Genomic DNA, 22,599 nt, shown 5'->3' on the forward strand with positions numbered 1-22,599 from the left:
TACATTTTGTCACCCCTGTGTGTCTATGTATGTGTGGGTCCCTGTGCAGGTGCTGTAGGACACACAAACTATATGGAGATTAGCTCATTAAAATTTTCATCCACAGTTTAACAAGTAATGTTTCTCAAAAGATATCAAATTGTGAGCCGTGCCACTCACCATAGTCTTCAGTATTTTCAAACCATCTTTTGTAACCAAAATGATAACTCTAGTTCTCTAACAGAAGCTGCAGCCTCATCGTAGATCCAGTGATATGATAAATCTCAACATGCCAGTTAAAACCTAACTGAAACCACATATTTAGTTTGCATATTGCATCGTTGTGGTTGCAAGCGGCGCACGTCTGACTTGTCTCCAACACCACTGCAGGGATGATGATTATTACAGCCACGTCAGGCTCTACATCAAATGATCAAGCTACAGAACCAGAAGGTTATTCAACCTGTCAATCATATGATAACGTCACTGAGCTCAGTGGCTTCAAATGAAGGAAAAGTGACACTTTGTGAAAATTCAATGTTCCCATGGGAAACATGAACGCCACGTTCTGATTAGAACTTAATTACCTCATGAGAAAAAGTCTCATGTTCTAATTGATGGCATTGATCTACTTACAGAAGTAGTTTGACAAATTAGTCAGATAATCTGTTTCAACCAGCATTAATACACTTCCCCCCGTACGTTTAACTGAGTATAAATCTATTGCATATTGAACTACCAGCGATTCTTAACGTCTCCCAGGTACCGTGTGGGTTTGAGTGTGTGTGTGTGTGTGTGTGTGTGTGTGTGTGTGTGCATTGACCACTCAAGCGATTAACATCATGTGTGTCAGCACTCTGAGTCTGATGGATACGACACATTAACCCCTCTCCAATGTCTGTGTGTGTGTGTGTGTTTGTGTGTGTGTGTGTGAGAGACGCAGGGGGGTATTTCACGCTGGACTCTCCCATCACCTGAGGTCAGCACTGTTACTGACAAAGTAAGAAAAATGTGTGTGTGTTTGTGTGTGCGTGTGTGTGCGTGCGTGCGCGTGCTGGCAGACGTGCGTGTGTGAGTGCAAGTGTGAACAGCCATAATGACGGTGGCTGGTCTAGACGAGGAGCTGAGAGCAGCAGGTTCTGGAGCTCATATTGCCTTCAACAGCACATTCTAATTAAAAAAAGAAATAAACAGTAAATGTGAACTGAGTGTTATAACATTGAGACCCTTAAACCTAGTGCATGCAGTGCTGATGATCTGTTTAGAAATATATTATAGATTTTAACACGGACAATGAGCTGTGATTGAATTTATGATATTGGCTGAAGTATTTTACAGTACTTATCATACACTGGCATTTAAATTACCACATTTGTATCCGGCACTATTATTCATTACCCTCAAATTAATCAGTGACCTCCCGTTAAGGGATCAAGTGATGTAGAATATCATTTCCCTATAATGTCCAATAAATAACCCAAGGTGTTATCACTGGGTTTACATGGAATAATAAAGAAAACCAAATATTTAACAGTGCATGAGTATTTAAGTGTGAGTGTGTGTGTGTGTGTGTGTGTGTGTGTGTGTGTGTGTGTGTGTGTGTGTCTTTAACAATTCAAAGCATAACTGACAAAATATATACCTACAAAAACCAAACAGCTCATGTACCATAGGTATCCAGCGGCCCTGGCCCTGGACCTGGACTGGAAGATAGTGAAGGTGACTCAGACGGCCACACATCAAACTCCACACTGCCTGTCTCTGCCAGCCCATCATCCACTCACTTCCACTCCATGAGGCAGTGAAACAGACACCTCTCCAAGTCCCTAAGGACCCCAGAGGCAGAGGACAGGAGGGAGAAGCTGAGCGTGGATGATGGGACACTCTATTTAAACTGCGCACACGTACACACACACACAAACACACACACACACACACACACACACACACACACACACTTCCTTCTCTCACTCCATCTCCCCCCTTGTTCCTATCTGTCTTCTTCCATGCATCATTCACCATCCCTCTCTGCTTGCCTCCTTCGCCGCGATCCTTCTATTTTTGTTTTTCTCTCTCCACCACACCAGTCACCGAGATTAGTTTATTTGTGAAGAAACAAAGCAACCCCAGGCGAGGCGTTTATGAAAAAATACACATCTCATCAACATAAATCAAAAGTGCAGCTGTGACAGCAAAGAGCAACTCATCCGCTAATTGAGATCGCGTACCTATCGCACTATTTGCCTGAAGGGAATGGCAAACCCGAATTGTCTGCTAAACAGCAGCGAGTGAATGTTCGGCAAGCGGAAAGTTGAATCTATCCCTTTATTCTCTTCCCTTAATCTCCTCCGTCATTAAACGTCATTATATCTATGCATTTTGTTTTTCAGTAAGGTAATGTGAGGCACTTACAAATGCACTGACCTCAATTAGCTTCACATTTTGATCTAGGGGATTTTTTGGACATATTTGCTGAGATGATTTAGTAAGAAACCCCAACATTTGAGGAAGTCTCCAAACAACATAATGAATCTAAAGATTGAACAAATGCAGCCAAAACCAGAGGAAAGGCTCAGATGGAGGCAAACATTGAAAATTATCCTAAATGCTGCAAAAACAAGGTTTAGTCAATTGTTTGCAGAGAAAATAACTATTATTTTTGTGGAGCTTTGGTTCTCTGAAGACACATTTGGAGTCTGTATGCGTTGAAGTGCTATGGGTAATGGAAAGCAGCGCAGACGAGTTGGTGTACACGCCTCCCAAATCTCCACAAGGCATCCTGGGGACTGAGCTGAATGGTTAATCCTGCTTTTGTTGGGAGGTTGGTACAGAAAAGGCAGAGAAACAAAACATCATGTAAATGTCACTCCAAATTTCACAATCATGTACTTCTTGCCAGAGAAAGCAAAAGCCCATATTCATGTTTTATTCCAAATGCTTATAAAGGCATGTGTGAGGCCATTATAAATCAGCGTAGGTGTCAGGGTTTTCAAAAAAGTTCAGCCTACTTTGTATTTTCTAAATTTTAAAGTGGATTGGTTGAATAGATTGAGTAGCATCAAAACATGGTTGTGTTTCTAAATTATAGAGCACTGCCTGGTCAGGTAGCTGTGTGCATCTCTGATGATCTGACATGTTTCTACCTCTCGAGGAAGAAAACACACATTTGGGGTAGTGAGCCCCTTCCTTTCTTGGTGAATACTGTCTGAAACCACATAGTTGTTACATCCAGATCGGTGTGGGAGACTGCACCCCCTCCTGTTTTCATGAATACAGTGCCCCTATTCTGCCCTTTCCCCCCGTTCTTGCTTACAACCTCATCACACCTTACAGAGCCCCTTATCCTGAAACCCCTTCCTGCCTGTTGTTTGTAATAATGTGGTGTTGAAAGCCCCGTTCTGTGTAACAGGCTCACCGATTCCGAAACACCACAGCAAACCTTGAGACTGGACTGTGGTTGAATATTTCTCTCTATCACCAGCTGGTCACTTAGGTCTTCTGACCAGGGCTTACTGGTTCTCCTTTGCACTCTGACACTGGAACACACTTCCTTTCTTTGTCAACGGCTTTAAAAAGCAGCCAAAACTCATTTATTTAAACTTGCCTGTGTCTAGTCTTCTATAGTCTGGTTTTCCAAATGTGTCTTCATGTTTCATTGTTTGTTTATTGTTCAATTTTAAACGTTACTGACCGAGCTATGGTTAAGGAGGCCGGGGAGCGACTTTAACCCTTGCTCTGGAAGCACTGAACACTGCCTCAGTTTAATAAGCTACTCACAGGCCAGATTTGTTTTTCAACTGTTTTATTTGTGTTGTATTTCCCTACTGCAAACCTACACTCTGCAGCCATAAACCCCACTGGTAATTAATGTTGGCCATTTTTATTGATTTCCCCATTGTTGGTTTATCGTATTTAAAGCACCTTGTAACTCTGATTTAGGAAGTGCCTCAATAATAAAGTTTTATTTTATGGTCCGTCTGATTGGCATCCAATCAGGACTTAGAAATAAAAAGCGGATATTCAAACAGTGCCAGTAGAACTTTACTATTGTCACCTATGTGTGAGAATACAGAAGCAAATTACAGACCACTAACAGCTTTATTGTGTTTCCATTTATCACGTTGATGTGGTATTGGTTTAATGTGGTTTGGGATTACAGGTTCACAAAGTTACTGCACAAAGTTAAACACAAATATTTCTTCCTCAGACTTTGAGTCTCGACAACAAAATTGTGGAGAAGTAAAATATTCTGAATGTTGATCAATTAAATTTGCTTTATTACTTTAGAGTGTAAGAGGAGTATTTAAAGAAAAACACATATCATAAGAAGTCAGTATGCAGAACAGCACACTACAAACTGTGTTTTAAATAGTTTACTATTGTAGATGGAGCAGGTATTGATGACAAACACACACACACACACACACACACACACACACACACACACACACACACACACACACACACACACACACAGTCTAGTCCAGACCAGGAATTAGGCAGACTGATTGGTGAGTGACAACTGAAATTGAATTTCTCTGTAGTGAAAGCCCCATAGGACTTGGGTAGGACACACACACAAACACACACACACACACGGCAATATGGGTAAAGACACACACAAGCATGAACACACAAACACACACTCCAACACAGGCACACATCAGCATGCACAATTGATGAATAATTGCTGTCACACACAAAAACACATACACGTATTTCCTCTTTCAGTCTCCCTGTCACTCTCTCTCTGTCTCTCTCACTCTCACACACACACACTCTTTTCCCCACACATCCCTTCTCTCCAATTTGCTGCCAAAGCTGTCTCTTCAAAAGCAGATCTCTTTTTTCTCTCCACACCATCACAATGAGGATCGCATCTGGCAACTGCAGACAAAACAAAAGTTTGAGAACGGCCGTCATTATGCCGCAGCCATGATTTGAATGGTGGTGACTGAAATGACAGTCGTGAAGCTGGAGAAGAAGCAACGCCCTTTAGTCTGATTTGAAATGAGAAATGAGAAAGAAAGGAGGCACACATCCACATCGCGTATGTGTTTGTATGTATTTTAATATCCCCTGCCTTTGAGTCACAATGATAATAATGATAAGCGTCATCCTTTTCAGGGACGCCACTGCAAAGAGACTGGAAGCAGCTGGATGTTCCTGATGGAAACACGTGTATCAGAGGTGTGAAGGTGCAACGCAGCAACGAGCAGCACGAGAAGCATCACATGTCGCTTACACTCTCATTGATTGCAACTTGGCCTGTAATGATTCTGAAACCGAGATCGAAAATGATCATACAAAACCATTTTCTCACATCCAGACACAAAAGGATGGAGCTGTGATATAACCACTGCATGTGAAGCCCGTCGAGCTCTCACTACTCTCACTTCTTTTTCACTAGACAATTAAGGATATAACACTTGTAATAATTCTGTTATCCATCACCTATACTATTGACTGATTCTGATTCAGAGTTGACGGATTGATTATGTATTATTATGCTGTTATCAATGTGCAGTGATCATAAACAGCAGATCTTATACAACACCATTCTGGGGATCTTTTCACAATCCTCCACTGTTTTTTTCCCAGGTCGCTTTTACAGCTTAATGCAGACAAACACAACAGTAACATTCTTTGAAATGCAAATATAGCCGCTATGTGACATTTTTGATGAAGCTTCTACTAAATATTACCGTGTGTGTGTGTGTGTGTGTGTGTGTGTGTGTGTGTGTGTGTGGAGACTGTATGCTCCTTTAACGAGCGCAGCAGCCGATGTTGGGTCACATATTCCTTTGGGATGACAACACTTGTTTGTTGTGATGAATTCAAGCTTAAATGACCACTTGCATCCTTTCCTCAGATATGGGGCAGGTATAATGGTGTTTTATCCATTGCATTATCCACTGTTACATTCACTGTGGGAATTTTTTGATGAAAAGATATTGTTTGTGATGACATTCCTACAAAGACTGATTTTAGACTTCCCCCCCCCCTCCAAGTTGCTTTTGACCCAGAGGAGGAGGAGAAAATAAGTGTGCATGTTCACACACATTTATACACATGCATAGACACAAATGAAACCACTCGTTTTAACATTCACTACCTGTCTTCTTCCACTAATAATCCCCATCCCATGTCCCTGCTCCCATCCTACTGTTAGGTCCAGGTTTCTGCCTCCCTTTTCTTTCCTTGTGTTCTCCCTGTGTTTTCCCTTCTCCCAGTGTGTCTTGTCCGTCTCTCTCCGTGTGTGTGTCTACCTGGAGCTGGGCGGGGCCTCCTCTGGACTGCCTGGGAGCTGAGCTTCATCTCCTTGTCAACGCCACCGCTCCTCAGTCTATAAAACCCCAGCTCATCTCTCCTGTCTTCGCCAGATCGTCCTTCCACCAGTGTGGCTTTGGGAACGTGTATCTTCTAGTGATTTTTTTATGCCTCGCTTTGCTGCCAACTTATCCCTTGCTCCTTTTTTAGCTACAGAACCAGCTGCTCAGTGTCAACCTGTTTTTCCAACCTCATCTGCTCCGGGCCTCAGCCTACCAGCTCCACTCTGATCACCACCAGTCTGCCTTCCTTCTGGACTCCACTGCCTGCACCACCCCTCTCCAGCTCCATCCAATTGAGCAAACATTTTTAAAACCATCTGTTATGGAAGTTTTCTGGAAGCTGGTGAAAGGAGAACTGCAGAAGGTTTTTTATTGTAGACTTGATGCATCAAGGAGACCAGAAGGTGGAACAATATACAAACGCTAACACAGTAACATGAGTAATTGTCTCCCCCCAAGTCTGACGATGTCTTCCACAGCCTCCCAGTATACCTTCCTCTACTTGTGTCATCCATTCTAACAGCACATCCATGAATGGCTAGAATTGCTCTCCCTCTCTATGTTACATGTAGGTGTCCTATTGGATAGTTAAGCCTAAATCATCCATTCCTAAATCACATTGTGTGTATTTCACATTGCCACTGGTGAAATACACCAAATAGTTCAAGTTGGTGAGAGTTGAAGTTGGTGCCTCTCTGTCTGGGGCATCTGAGTTAGATATGAAAGTCCCTGAGCGTAGAATCTACAATGTACTGTTGGTTGGCCCTTTATCTATAACCTGACCTTGGGTACTGCTAAGAGAGAGAGAAGGGAGTATCTGTGGAATTAGACAGGCACTATTCTCCTTTACAAATATAATATAATATTACATTATAAACATAATATATAGTGGGCTATACAGTAATGTGTGAGGATGGTCAAAAATTATCCAACACCATCTATCTACTGCGTTTGTGTTCTGCACTTTGGCTCCGCCAGAGGCCAAATCTAATCAAATCTTTCTTAGTCTTTCTCTATCCATGTTTCTTTTTCCCTTCTCCAACAGAACATACTGATCTATTTTGTGTGATATAAAAGGCCTAACTAACTACTGTTAGGCACAGGACTAACAGCTGAAGTGACGCCGGAGCAGGATAACACACAGGAAGTCAGTCTGCACAATATTTCTTTCAAGATCAGTCTAAATCTGACAGCAGACGAAAAACAAGGCCCGAGAGAGGTCAAGTGCATTATTAATGTGTTTTCTGCATCATTCTGTTTTCTACAATACTGCAGTCAATCCCTTTTTGTTATCCCACAAGTCCATGTTCACTCATTGCCACTAAAATGAATATATATGTGGGTATGAAACTTTTTTATCATTAGCAATCGACATATTGTTGGAAATGCAATGCTAATCTGAAACAATGTATTTTTAAAACATGAGCCGAGGCTCTCCCACATCAGTCTCTGACCTCCTGTAGGTTAAAGCACTGGATTATATTTATCTATCCAGTCATTCTTCTCTCACTTATATAAGTTCAAAAAGGTTTAAGTAGCTATGATGTTTGCTCCCACGACTCATGTTTATAAATGGTTCCCAAAGTCCACACTGAATTACACCAAAGAGGTTTTTATGTATGCTGCACCTCATGCCTTGGACTTTCTGCAACTTGATTTTAAATTGTGGCTCCCCCGCTGGAATTTGAATGAATTTGCTGCAGCATAAATATAGAGTTTAAGGCATATTCTAAAACCTGATGTGTCTAATTGAGTCATTGTTTTTGAGAAATGTCTCAGCTGTTTTATTTTTTGTGTATCTACATTGATATTGGGGTCTTTTAAGAAACATTGAGTTTCATAATTCAACATAACACTGCACTTTATCTTTTTACAGGAAGTAACATTTTCTGGGGATATTTAATTCAAACATTTCATTTCTCTTATTCACACTCTGTGCTTCAGCATATTTAATTTGAAGAAACACGGTGAATCCAGTGTTTTTCATTAATCACGTCGCCTGTGGCAGCTCGCAAAATGTATCCGTTTCCCAGAGAGAATCTGATTCTGTGCGACACACTGCGATATTAACTTCACGTGCCCTGTCTCACTTTTAATCTGAGTGGGTTCACATTAATATAGATATAACAGTGGGAGATAGCACATGGTGCCGAAAATAAAAAGGTTCAAGAGTAATTGGATGCCTGGCTACTTTATGTTTCATGGGCAGTTGTGTCATGCTAGTTTGTGAAAGATCTCGAGTGGCTCAGAGGTGACAGAAAGGCTAAGATTGAGGTTGAGTTGTTCAAGTAAGTAGCAAAGCAGTGACAATCAAAGTGAAGGGGATAATAATGAGGCTTTGAAACAAAACTATAAAATGGCTCTATGACTTGGTACAGATGAGCAAGCCATTCTGCATTAGCAGTAAATGATTTGCATGGTGGAGAAAAAATAACGTCAAGTATACTCTCCAGGATGTTTTCATTTCCTTTTCAATTAGCAGGAAAACCCTAATGGCCATAACTAATGTTAGATAAATCTGGCTTTATCAACAGGATGCAAAGAGGAAAGTGTGGATCATTTGTCAAACACGGAGTTGGTTCTGTTATGGCTGCTGTGATCTTTTTTCATGATCAAAAAGATCGTCAGTATCCATATACGACCGATCCTGACCAGAACACTCTGATTTTAAAGAAGAGATTGAAAATGATTTAAATATATAAATAACACTGACTTCCACTCTCTTTTCAATACACCGCTCCACGTGTTATTAATGAAGACAAGCGACCAATGCAGTCGAGCTGGATTTGGATATTCTGTTTTGGAGATAGACTCAGTCATTGTTATATCAAGGTTATAAATGAATGCATGATCTAATCTACCTTCACTTATCTGGCATATTTTATGGTGATTGGTTTCTATCATTTAAATGACTTTATAGAGACATAACTCACCAAATAACAGACAAAAAGACTAAACAACAGCAGATCAGACCGATACCTGTATTATCAGAATCAACAGGCCCAACAATATATTCAGTTAACAAAGGATAACATTAAAAAGATAAACACATAAAATAAATAGATTAATCGACAGCTTCAATTCATTTCCTGAGGTTATTAAGATGATATATTTGCAAGGTTTGTACATTTGTATAAATTGCATGAGTTTTACTTTATATTGCTCCAAGTATCACACTCACATTTATATTAATCAAAACAGCTTCTCTACTTAACTTCTGTTCAGGCACTTTATTTCCTTCCTCTGTGCCTTTATAACTCGTCCTGCCTCTTGATCTCTCTTACACTCTCTGTTTTTCACACACCGGTACATAGCCTATAAAATATCCTCTCCTCTTTTATACTTAATGCTGGCTGCCTCCCCCCGGGCATATTCTTCAGCAACTCCCCCCACCTCCCCTTCTCTTTTTTTCCTCCCCCATATTCTGAAGTTGCTCACTGAAACATACGTCGTGATGCGAGGAGGCTTTACCAGAGGTTTGCAGAGGTCAAATCCTGCCTCATTTGCATATATACCATCACAGAGTAGTTTCTTGAGCCCCGGGGCATTATGGGATATTTGATATATGGGTGCTGTAACCCGTGGATGACATGCTCAGAGAGACTGACTTAAAAAGACACAGACAAAGACATACAGAGGCAACTAGAGATACATCAAAACAAACCTTTTTTCTTTTGCCCTAAAAGTGCTGGTCTTATCATTCTGTGTGTTCAGGATCCTAAAATGTTTAATTTTTTCCAGATTTAAACAAATGCATATGTATAATGTTTCACTGCTGCTTCTTTTTCCCCAATCAGTCAAGTGAAATGCATTTATTTGGCACAAAACCATTGTGCCTCGAAAGTGGTTTCCGAAAGGTGCTTACAAAGCAAAGCGGCACAGTCTGGACATCAACAGCAATAACAAGACGGAATGAAAAAATACATTAAAATCACAAAAATATGAGCAATAAAAAAGAATATATGAAATATGAACATAAACAACTTTCAGCTTCATCAAAAAGTCAATGAATAAAAACAGGTTTTGAGATGAGTTGTGAATACTTGAACTGATTCCGCTGATTTCAGTGTTTCCCAGAGGAGTAAAACAGGTCAGTGCAGTCGCCCTTCAGCAATTTGTTTTAACTGAGACTTTCGAACCAAACTGACATTTCTTTCTTAAAGGAACACATACAATATATAATGGTTAAAGGTTCAGTGTGTAAGATTTAGTGACATAAAGTGGTGAAGTTTCATGTTGCAGCTGCAGCTAGTTTGTCCAGTCAAGGGCTACTGTAAAAAACATGGTGGCCTCCATAGAGAGGACCCGCTCCCGATGTAAATATAGAGTATTTAAATATAAAGGGCTTATTCTAGGGTAAAGAACACAACAATTTGTACAATTTAGATTATCACATAGTAGTGAAAACATCACTATGTTATATACAATTTCTGCCAATAGATCCCTTTAACCTAAATCTTACACACTGTACCTTTTAAGAATGAATCATATCAGAGCTTTGTGACCTAACACAGTTTCTACAGCTGAAGTTAAGGTTTGATCAAATTCAAACTAAAGTTGCGCTGAAACAACTTGGTTAAGCTAACTGAACTTTTTATTGGGATGGGCGGTACTAACAATACAGAATACACAGATTGGGGCACAGCTGTCAGTAAACAGGGACTGGTCTATTGGAAGGATCTGATCGTCTAGAAAACAACAAGCCAGCGCTGCTGTGTTTGGAAACTAAAGCCACTTATCAACAGATATACTTCCATTAAGGAGAGCCCACATTATGCTACAGAAACAAACTAAGATTGTATTCTGGAATCAGAACCGTGACGTGTAACAACAGTGTCACGTTCCACCTCGTCACGCTGCCCTGCCTTTTACACAGACACTCATCTGAATCTGTGACTAGATCTGCTGCCAACTAAAAGCCAGAACAACACCCACCATGTTTGGTCCTTTTATACAGAACGACAAAGCAGAATAATGGTGCAACATTTTCATGATACTCCATGAGATCTATTTTAGGCCAAACCACCAATGGTGTTCCTGAGTTTAATGTCAAAATAAACCACATTAAGCAGCTGAACAAAAGACAAAGTCCTTAATCAAGGCCACTGAGAACCAGGAGTGGAGACACAGAAAGGCTCAGCAGCTGGAATGATGTCAACATCCTCTTATTGAACAAAGACTCCAGGGGTAATCTCAGTTTGTAATTCATTCATTTGGACAAGACTCAAAATATAATACACATAATTGACGCACGCACGCACACACACACGCACGCACGCACACACACGCACGCACACACTCCCTGGATTTTATCATCACTTATGTTATATTGCATTACAGCAAACCTTTTAACCCACCACGTATAACTTCCTTACATCAACCCATTTAACATCCTGGCATTTTAATGACACACATACACAGAGACACACACACACAAGCCTCTTACCGGAGTGAAGTTCATGACTTTGAGGATCCAGATGGTCAGTGCAAGGTTGACGATCATGGTGACGAGGAGGAGGAGGATGAAGAAATACAAACATCTCTTCCTCCAGCCATAGATCCCCACTGCTGGGTAAACCTGGGCACCGCACATGGACGCCCCCCGTTGGTGGAGCGGGTTGGGCTGCGCTGCAAGGATGTACTGCTCCTGGGTCATCTGAAAGACACAAATATGGCGAATACACGTCAGGATGGCTCATTTATAAAAGATCTTAGATGTTAGTTAATTAATGTTGATGAATTGTATCTTCATTACAGTCTGAAGTCATTTGAGGGAAAACTGAAAATGTTGTGTCACTAAGTGACTCATATTCAATAATAAGAATAATAACTTTTACTTTTCTTCCTTCTTATTTTTTTCCGACTATAACTTTCTCGTTTTGAATAGAAAATCTGTGTTTGTTCAGCTCTGCACAGAAGCTTGACAAGCATTAAGGGAAAGATTATAGAGAGAAAGGAAGAGGAAGGCGACTGTCTGCAGAGCAGACAAAAATAAAGCAGAGAGAGGAGAGGATGAACTTTTGTGGGTTTTGGTCGTGGTGAAGGGAAGAATGGAAACTGTTCTAAACAGTTGAACATTAAGCAGAACATGATAGAGGAGGAGACAAAGCATGAGAGATTGAAGGAGAGGAAAGGTGACGGAGCAGGGTTGAGAGTGCAGAAACAGAAAGGCATGAGACTGGAAAAAATAATATAGAGGTGGAGCGGCGAAGTGGAGAGATAGCACAGGCATCAAGTAGTGAGAGATAGAAAGGCAGGATGGAGAGAGAGAAGGGGCAGATAAGACAGCAGAGGAGGACAGAGTCCATTAGTTGTAGTGCAGCAGGAGGAGTCATTGGTGGCAAGAGATATGGACACTGGCTGCAAGGCACTACTATCTCTATGATCTCCTCCTCTAACTCTCTCACACTCTCTTTACCTTGCTCTCTCCACTTCAAACTCTCTCTCTCTCTCTCTCTCCCTAATTCACTTCCTATCGCTCCCTCTCTTTTTATCAGTCTCTCTCACACACATAATGTCTTTACTTGCTGAGGCTGCATGACCTTAACACCTCAGCGACTGTTGATTTTCTTTTTCCACCCTGCAATACTTTCTCTCCATACTCGCACATGATGATACCAACAAGGCTTGATGGCAAACAAAAATGCTGACTCCTGCCTCGCCCGCAGGAAAACAGATAATAAAGGAAATGCAGACTTGGCCCGTGTAAGATTTGTTGGGTTTTCACTGGAAGAATCTCAGTAACAAATATCAACTTTTTGTCTTTGTCTCCAGCAAAGTTCCACTGAGCTACTGTTGTTAGGACAATGTACATCAACCTTTAAAACATAGCATGGTTTGAAAAGATGTTTGAACATGTGTGGTCTACAGTATCACCTCAGTATAAATACTGAAGATTTGACCCTTAATGACCATAAGTATATATTTATTTTAAATTAGTACATGCCCAAGTCTCATATCTTTCTGAAATGTTTCAGTCGCATTGATGCTGTTAACATCATCCAACTTCACATAAAACTGTTAAAACCATGGTCCCCCCCCGAAAAAGAACGCCTTGCTGGTAGTAGCAGTCCACAGCAGGGGAGCAGCAGACAGCACATCAGACACACGCCACACACAGCAGATCAGCAAAGCAGCAGTCACACACTGCAAACGTAATGCCCAACATTCCCCCCATGACACCACGTTAAAAATTTCATGTGGATCTGCACCAAAATGCAGAGTCATAATTAGCAGTCCCCTAAACATACCTGATTTCTATAATTCTATAAGAAATCAATGAAAATGTTGAACAGCGCCCCATCTCACAACATTAAAGAAACTAAAACAAAAATCCTGGATCCATCTTCTGATACAGAGCCGCACCAAAATCGAATGGGTTCTTTTCTGAACAATACCACATCCTTCCGCCAATACATTTCATGATAATCTGTCCAGTAGTTTTTGCGTAATCCTGCTAACTGACAAAGGAGACAAAAATGTAATCTGACAGAGGTAATAATCAGCGAAAAGCTACGACCTCACTTCAACAGCACCAGTCTAACCAGTCCTACAGAGTGAAGGTGTGTTACAAAGCATTACACAGTTGTGTGTTTTCCTTCACACCACAGTTTTCCATCTGAATTAACCAGGACACTGGGTGACTGAGCTGTGATAAAACGGAGCGAAAAACACAACAAATCCATGTGGAAATGCACCTGAGATGCAGCGAAGAGGCAACCAAGCAAAAATATCTCCAGCGGTGCACAGGAATACAATTGGCTGCATTAACTATGAAGTGTGAATTCAATGAATCTCTGTGTGGAGCAGTTATTGAAAGTTTAAGCCCAGAAATAGGTAAAAATGGATAAAAGGGGAAGAACTGGATTTCGTATCAGATCTAAAGGAGATGATCTAAAGTCGATACACATTGCAATCTGTTTGTGAAAGCCAAAACTATGTTTAATGTGCATACAAAATAGGGAGATATTATTTTTTTGTCTTAATGTCATACAACTCGGCACAGTGTGGATATGAGACTCATTTTATTTCCAAGTGAAAAGCGGTCTTAATGTTTGTCAACTGGGTTAAAGGGTTTTTGTTTTCTTGCCTTTTACATGCTTCATGTGTTCCACTTTTTTTTTGGTGCATCTGTCCCGTCTGTGCAGATACAATGCATTTCAATCAATAGCAGGGTATTGCTGTGAAATAGGGCAATGGAATGGGCTGCTGATCATTTTATCTCAGTGTTCAGCATCCACGTTGAATCAATAGCAGGGTGTGTTGTGAGTTTTTCTGTGGTGCCAGCAAATGCTTATCATTTTCTTCCTGCATGTGTCAACACTGGGAATCAATAGATGCACACACATATCTGTGTGTGTGTGTGTGTCTGTGTGTGTGTGTGTGTGTCAGTGTTCTCAAGGGCATACAATTCAGCCATTTAAACAACGTAACAAATGAAATCCCAACTTTTTTTTCTTCGTTGTGATGTTGAGTTGCATGGTTCAGCTTCACTCCTGGATTGTGGGCAACCAGTTTTGTGAATGACTCACTCCTTCGTTGTTCGGCATGTGTATCTGTGATTTGTGTCACATTTCTCTCAGAGCCCTGCCTGGTTATCAATCCAACTCAGCACCTCAATAAAATATTATTTTCTCCTCCCCCATAATCCGCCAATTTTAAAAAACATTTGTCATGTTTTCTCACACAGTGTTTCACCACGGAAAATTCCCTCCTCCCTCCCCTTTCCACCCTTTTCTTGCATTTCACCCTCTCCTGACTCTTCCCTCTCTTCACCATTTTTCAAACATTTCAGTTATTTAAATGAATTTTTTCAATTTTCTCTTAATTAAAATCCAAAGCACCTTCCTCACCCACCTCCACACTCCTCTTCCATCCTTGCATTCGTTCTCCTGTTTTCTCAACTCACTTCATCGCTCTCTTCAATCCCTCTTCTTGTTGTCAATCCATTTGTTCTCCCCCCTTGTCCTCCCTTTCTTCTGTCCGGCACTCATCCCTCCCTCCCTCCCTCTCTCTTCCAGTGCATATCTTAGATTGAACTGACTACACAGTCATAAATCAATCGCATGGTGCGCCACATCCCGGAGGCTCCGCACAGCGTGACCTAACTTTATTAACATCATAATGTCTTGACAGCCATGAAAACAACAGTCACCAAAGCCACATCACCATGGTCACCATTACAGCATAACTGTCAAGTGCTATCTAACAATGATCTGAGCAGAATTGATACTTGTTTGTTCAAAGAGCCGGGTCAAATTAGACTTCACATTAAGTATATGAGAAGCAGGGTTGTTCATTTTGGGCGATGTGGTGCCTCATGTGGTAACCTCCTCATCATGAATAGATAATAAAAACTGACACTAATGTAAAGTAATTATTGGCTGTTTTCACTAGTATCTTATTTGTGTGTGTGTGTGGGGGGAGGTTAGCGGGGATGCCATCTGCTTTAATCCAAAATGACCAAGAAACCATTGCGCTAAAAAAAGGTTTGCAGGTAAACATCTTATAGTTAATGCTGATAACTAGACTGGAACAAAAACCCTGACAGCACATGTACCGACCTACATGTTGCATTACTCAATTTTGCAACAAACATTGCTCAGAATCTCTTAAAAAACATTTGAGAGTGTTACATAAGAAAATTATAAATGAAGCAGTTGCACTCGTGGAATATATTTTGTGTGTGTGTGTGTGTGCAGGGACCAAAATTTGTCACCTTATAGGGACTGGTCTTTCTTATGGGGGCAAAAAAGGTCCCCATAACATAAATCATTACATTTTCTGGTCAGGTCATGTTAAGTCTAGGTAAAGGTGGGGTTAAGGGTTATGGTTAGGCAAGTAGTCCCTATAGTGAATGTTAGAGTAAGCTTCCAGGAAAACAAGGTATTGTCCTCTGAGGTCACGACTCCGTGTGTGTGTGTGTGTGTGTTCTTGAAACAGAGACGCTTGTTTGTGTGGACTGTGATGTGAGGGTTTTTGTAGGTGCATTTGTGTGAGGTGAATCGATGACACATTACTATTCTATGTGGTAGTCGTAGCCTCTTGTGCAAGTAAATACCGTAGAGTCCATACCAGTCCCACAGTTCCTTCCCAACAATCTGTTTCCTCAGTGTGTATATTGATGTTTTTATTCCATTTTAATGACCCTGCAATAAAGACGATATCTGTCTGAAAACATGTTTGGAATGTGTCATATGCTTGTCACAGTAATGAAATAGTTATATGTGCAAAAAGAGTACAGCCCTGCAGTTACCAGGACAACACACAAGTAATATTACTGGATGTCAATATGAAGGTTGATAGTTGATGTTGAAAGTAACCCAAATGCAGGGAGTGTCCATACATGCATATGACAAACAGGCTTTAACATAGTGACAGACAGTAGTTCCCCTATGTGACACCAGACTGAGGCTCAGTTCTTCACTGTGAGGATTAGATGACAAGAACATGAGAAGAAGGAAAAGATTGGAGGAGATGAAGAAGAGCAGGGGAGAGCAGGAAAAAGACAAATGAAGCAGAAAAAGAAATATATGATTGTGTTCTGTAAACGTGATTCAACCACCTCCCTGCAACCCGCCCCAAAATAGAAACAAGAATAAACAGCATTACTAAATGAAGAGAGGAGATGAGAGGAAAGGAGATATTACTTTTTCAATGAATTTGTCTTTCATCTGTCAAGCAGATTCATTTCACATGAAACAGACTTTGAAAATCCATTAAGACTAATAGGCAATCGCAAATATATATATATCAATATATCTTGTCATCATGTCTTTGTAGTGGATAACGGCTCATGTCTTCATGGTCCGGGCTGGAAGTCATGTAACTCACTGCACATATAAATCTGTCAACGTAAAGCTGATCTGATTTGGTTTCTGTTGTAGGCTTGACGTCCCTTCATGTCAAATCCCCCTTCGCAGAATCTCCTGCAGGAGACTTTTCAGAGGTATCAGACACTGATGCACAGCGTGATCCTTTCTCATTATGTAACTAAATGAATGTTAATGTATGTGGGATCTGAAGTGTGTCAAGTCAGATTCATGTCAGTGGACGATGCCAATGAGTGGGAGCGGTCGCACACGTGTGCTGCCTGATAACGAATGTGAAAGGTAGATGAAGTGACACACGGCTGCTCATATAGATGAATTTGACGTGGAGACTTGTGTGGAGGATGAACGCAGGGATGAAGGAACGGACATGTGATCATCTTAAGACTCCATTTCATAACTATTATCCGTATCAAAGTATAATAAGCATCCTCGCTCGGCCCGATTGGTGCTGCTGCTATATGTGAAGTGCTGGGGGCCATCCACTGTATCTGTAGCAGCATCACAGAGCAGGTTTGCTGCCCATCCTCAACACCAAACTGCGAACCTTTGGAGCCAGAGCCTTCCGTGTCGACGCCCACACCCTCTGGAACTCTCTCCCTGCCGAAATCCACACCTGTTCCAACGTGCCATTAGTGCTGTTTATTTCTGTCCTGTGCGAATTACTTTCGTTTTTTTTCCCTTTTTTGTCCCCATGGACACATGTAAAGCGTCCTTGGGTCTCTTGAAAGGAGCTATATGATTTCCAGCTTTTATTATTATAAGAGTATCACACAGCCTGTCCTTGCATCTGCTTATGCTCAATCAATACCACCACGTCCATATGACTGCACTTCCGATGGCCTTTACATTTTTACACCGTTTGCCTTTCTGTCCGTCTCCTCAGAGCGAGTTCGTTAGTATGCAGAGGTGAATGGTACGGATCAACCAATGAAAGAGTGAACCGGATAATAGTAAATGTAATTTGGAGCAAGTGAAAGTTTTGTATTCTCCTAAATGCTGTTTATTTGACCTCTTTCGAACCCTTTACATCCGGCAAGGAAGTTATTGTTCATTGGCATTTGTTTGTTTGTTTGTGTGGTAGTAAGCAGCATTACACAATCACTTCTAGGCAATTCTTTTCACTTTGACAACACAGATACAGACAGTTCAATGTTAAAAAGAGTTTTTGTCTCATCACATGTTGTTTGGTTTCCTGATCATTTGCAGCAGATTAAAAAATCAAACAGGATTCTTTGTTTTTTAAAGGGGGAAGGAATAAGAAACCAATTTTAACTACTGAGTAAGTGGTGTAATAAATGTGATAGATGACAGCAACTTGAAAGTTTGCCTCTATTTTTGAGTAACAACTGCAATGTGTTCTCTCAACCATTCACTTGTATATTTATTATGTTTGGAAATATTGTGAAAATACAGTGGCACAATAAATCACAGGCTTTTCTTAATTATCTAAACATTATTGGAGATATTGTTTCTTGAAATATTACCTCAATCGGTATTTAGTATCTGTATTTCTAGGCTATGACATTCCTGCATCAGATGGGTGCACACATAATTCCCAACATAAAAATAATAAAAAAATGAATACACAACACATTCAGTATGTCATTAATTGTTTACAGAGCATTGGGAGACACTTCTGGGACAATTTTAGAAAATGTAATTCACCTTATTGAGATATGCCTCCAATGAAGTTGCTTGTGTTATAAAGTGTGTTATGTTCTTGAATTGAGTTCCTCACACAATTGCATTAACAGTCCATGCTGTGGTGTCTCAGTGCTGCATTTTCCCCACATCACATTTAACCTGTCAATCAGTCAATCAGTGCGGCTGTCATTGTGAGATGTTGAATTTCTGTTAATGAGGTTTCTATGTGTGGAAGTTAAAGTGGCCATCGTGGCTTTAGCTGCTAATGCTAATAACCTTTAAAACCTTAGTTAATTGATTATTACTTTAGAAGGAAATAAAAGAACTGGAGCAATATGCAAAAACTCTGGTGTTATTATTTCAAGAATTATCAAGCACAATGGGATGAGAACATCAAAACTTAATGTCTGTAATGTTGCTACCCTTCATGATATGTTACACGGTCCATAATGCTGTGTTTGCATGTACACCATGATGGACTAATTTGTGTATCATTATAGACGTTTTCAGACATGTCCTGCTGGTAAAATCCAGAGTTTGTCTTTCCCAGATGCACAACACAGTAGGAAGTTCTCTGCACAGACGCGATCACAACAACAACAGACCCTTTGCATTATTCAGGTGAGAGGTGGAGCAGCCGGGTGCAGCAGACAGAGGCAGGAAGCTACGTATTAACTCCGCTGCGGAGGTCATGTGATTTCCTTGACAACACACAGACCAGTGTCGGCTCTTACAACCGAAAACTCTCTTGACATCTTTTTTCGGTGTCTTCTATGTGTATGACACCGCTTTGTCACTGGGAGATATTTGTTTTCTCTTTGTTTCTTTCATTTTTGCGTCTGTCGCGCGTTAGAAGCGTCATCAACTGACCCCCTATTTCATTTTTGTATGTAAAGGACTTTGTATTGTTTACAAATAGGTGTACACACAGCAACACAACAATAGGTTTCAGGTCGAATGGCTACACATGCAACAAACTGCTGGTGTCTTCATGCATGGAGTTGTGTTTTTCATGTGTGTTGGTGCCCATGTAATAAAACACTAAGCCAAATGAACTGAAAGCATGCTGTGTTGGCTGTAGGTTGTTGGTTTGGACAGTCTGCCATCCCTCTCTGTCACTGTGGGGTGTTCAGTCGGTGGATGAATCTCTCTCTCTCCCACTCACACACACACACACACACACACACACACACACACACACACACAGACACATAAAATACAGTACAAGGAACACAAACATCCACACACATGGACATACAAAATCACATTGCAGCTACATGCACCAGCAAACACACAGGAACATCAGCAAATATAAACAACGTGTATACACACACACACACACACATACATACACACACAGACACACAAAAAAAGGGCTTCTGTGCAGTGAGGCGTTCACTATTCCAACAGATTTACGAGGTTCTGCTGCAGGCCTGGTGTACAAAGAGAAGGCTTAAAAGGACAACTTTTGCTCTGTCTCTCGCACACACACACGTTTGTACTTCATGAGCCAATTAACTTAATCTCAACCATCACACCTAACTCCAACTATTGCCATCCCGTAAATCTTAACATAGCAGTAAAACCGAGTCTTAACCTTCAAACAGCACAAATGACCCCACTTTCCCAAAATGGTATAAAACTCCTCACAAAGGACACAAACACAAACACAAACACACACACACACACACACACACACACACACACACAAAGACACATAAGACTAAGCTTTTTGTACAACAGTTGTACAGATGTAAACAACCTGCAACAGGATGAAAGGATTGCAGTATTTCAAAGAGGTAGAGAAACTAAAAAAAGTAAGTGGTACTAAAATACAGAAAGTGATAGATAAAGGAAATGTCAGGTCATGACCCCTGCTACATTATTCTGCGTATTTTTCTTCACCAACAACAACAAGGCAGCCCACACTACACTGAAGGCTCAGCTTATAACATAAAGATCATATAGCAGCCAGATAGTATTCTATCTACAGGTATATTTATATATGTAAAATCGAGGTTCTCCTCATTGGCTCCAAATACACTCTGGCCTAACCTGACAACTCCATAGTCCCTCCCTCCACTGGAGTCAAGAGTCTGTCATGGTGTCATCCTCGACAGCACGCTATTTTTAAAAGCTGTCAGCAGTTTGCATATTTCCACTTACACTATATCAACCATCTCACACCAGTCAGCACAGCCATCCTTTTAAACACCCGGGTCTCCTCCCGTATCGATTATTGCAAAGCTCTCCTTTCTGGTCTTCCTCTCAAGCTTCTCCATAAACTTCAAGGCTCCATAACCTAGCACCTCCGTACTTCTCATATGTCCATCTTAACTACACACCTTCCCGTAAATCTTCCTCCTCCATCCTCCTCACTACTCCTCCTGCCCCCTGATGCTCTTTGAGGTCTAGAGCTGTCAGCTGTGCAGCCCTCAGTCTCTGAAACACTCTCCCACATGCCACATGTGACATTGACGTTCTCCCCACTTTCAAATCCCGCCTCAAAACCCACCTTTTTAGACTTGCTTATTCAGAGTGCCCTATAGGAAGCTCGACATTTATGAAGTATGTTGCTGCCATTATTACATTTTTAAAAGTTGCAATAGGTGCCTATGAACCTATGAACAGATATGGTACATTATCCAAGTGATTCATCTGAAGTAAGTTAATGGTAAATCTACTAATAGCTAGGGCCAAGGATTGTTTTTGTGTTTCAAGGAATTGACAGCCGATTCAAATCGTGGTCTCCTCCAGTTTTGAAGTCGAATGCTTTATATGCCCATCCATCCACCACAATCTCCACATCTCTTTCTCTTTCACTGTCTGGCTCCAAATTAAAACATGGGCTTGTTTTGAGCTGTTTAAATTAACAAGCCTCGCTGTGTGTTTCTGGAGAATACAGCTTCCTTCGTCAATGCGTTTCCTCGTTCATCTGATGTTTGTGATTGCTGAAACCCTGCTTTGGTTCTAAAGGGACTGCTTCTTACTACTGACTCTATTTATAGAGCCTGTAGGACTGAAAAGTTGTTCTCATTTGTCTCTGTCTAGATTTATCTCAGTCCAATGATGTCTTTCGTTTTTTTTCAGAACCCACGGGACTAATTAGTGGTTGATGGAAATGAAGAAGAAAAAAACAGAGGGGCCAGATGAGAGGAGGATTCAATATACAGAGAGAGGGGAAATCAGGTAAAGCAAAGGAAAAATAGAAATCCTGATGTTATTTTTCGTTTGGTGGTTTCACTCTCCCCGATGGTCCCCAACCTGATCAGAAGGGAAGTTTCCCCACTACGGACCAGCTGTCACCTCATGTAATGCTAAACAAGAATATTTCCCTTAGTAGGCTGGTGAAGGATGAATGGGTTTTTAGATTGCATTGTTGCACAAACTTGGTTGAAAATTAATGGTTGAAAATACTTTCCAACAGTAGGCCTACATGCATCTTGGCAAATACATGCTTATACCTACTATTGGAAGAAACGATTTAACAAACAACACACTAAGAGGTAAGTAGAGCAGTGAGCAATTTCAGTTTCAATATAGCGGTAGAGGTTAGCAAGAAAATAAACAACACTTCTAGTCAATCTATTCAAATCAGTGTTCTGTTACTCTGTATCTAAAAGGGAAGATACAGGAAGCATTTCGTCTTTGTGTGTTTGAGACTCTCAATACAATGAAATTAAAATACGTAGAACCTTCCCAATCAATGCTAAAACTATTTTGTATTGGTAGAAAGTGAAAATGATACTCTCCCTTGTTTCCTGTAATGGTCTCAAAGTAGATTATGAGAGGTGTGGCATGGTGATAATCTG

General features: G+C 40.8%; 1 protein-coding gene across 2 annotated transcripts in view; it reads right to left on the reverse strand.

The window, feature by feature from the left end:
• Positions 1-22,599, reverse strand: part of LOC117769814 (zeta-sarcoglycan) — a 317,874-nt gene that overhangs the window by 125,039 nt on the left and 170,236 nt on the right. For both annotated transcript variants that reach the window (XM_034598967.1, XM_034598960.1), the window contains exon 2: positions 11,758-11,967. In XM_034598967.1, the coding sequence (XP_034454858.1) occupies positions 11,758-11,967 (210 nt within the window). The remainder of the gene's footprint in view (positions 1-11,757; positions 11,968-22,599) is intronic.

The sequence above is a fragment of the Hippoglossus hippoglossus genome, chromosome 1, assembly GCF_009819705.1.
Source record: "Hippoglossus hippoglossus isolate fHipHip1 chromosome 1, fHipHip1.pri, whole genome shotgun sequence".
In the NCBI taxonomy this organism is placed as follows: Eukaryota; Metazoa; Chordata; class Actinopteri; order Pleuronectiformes; family Pleuronectidae; genus Hippoglossus; species Hippoglossus hippoglossus.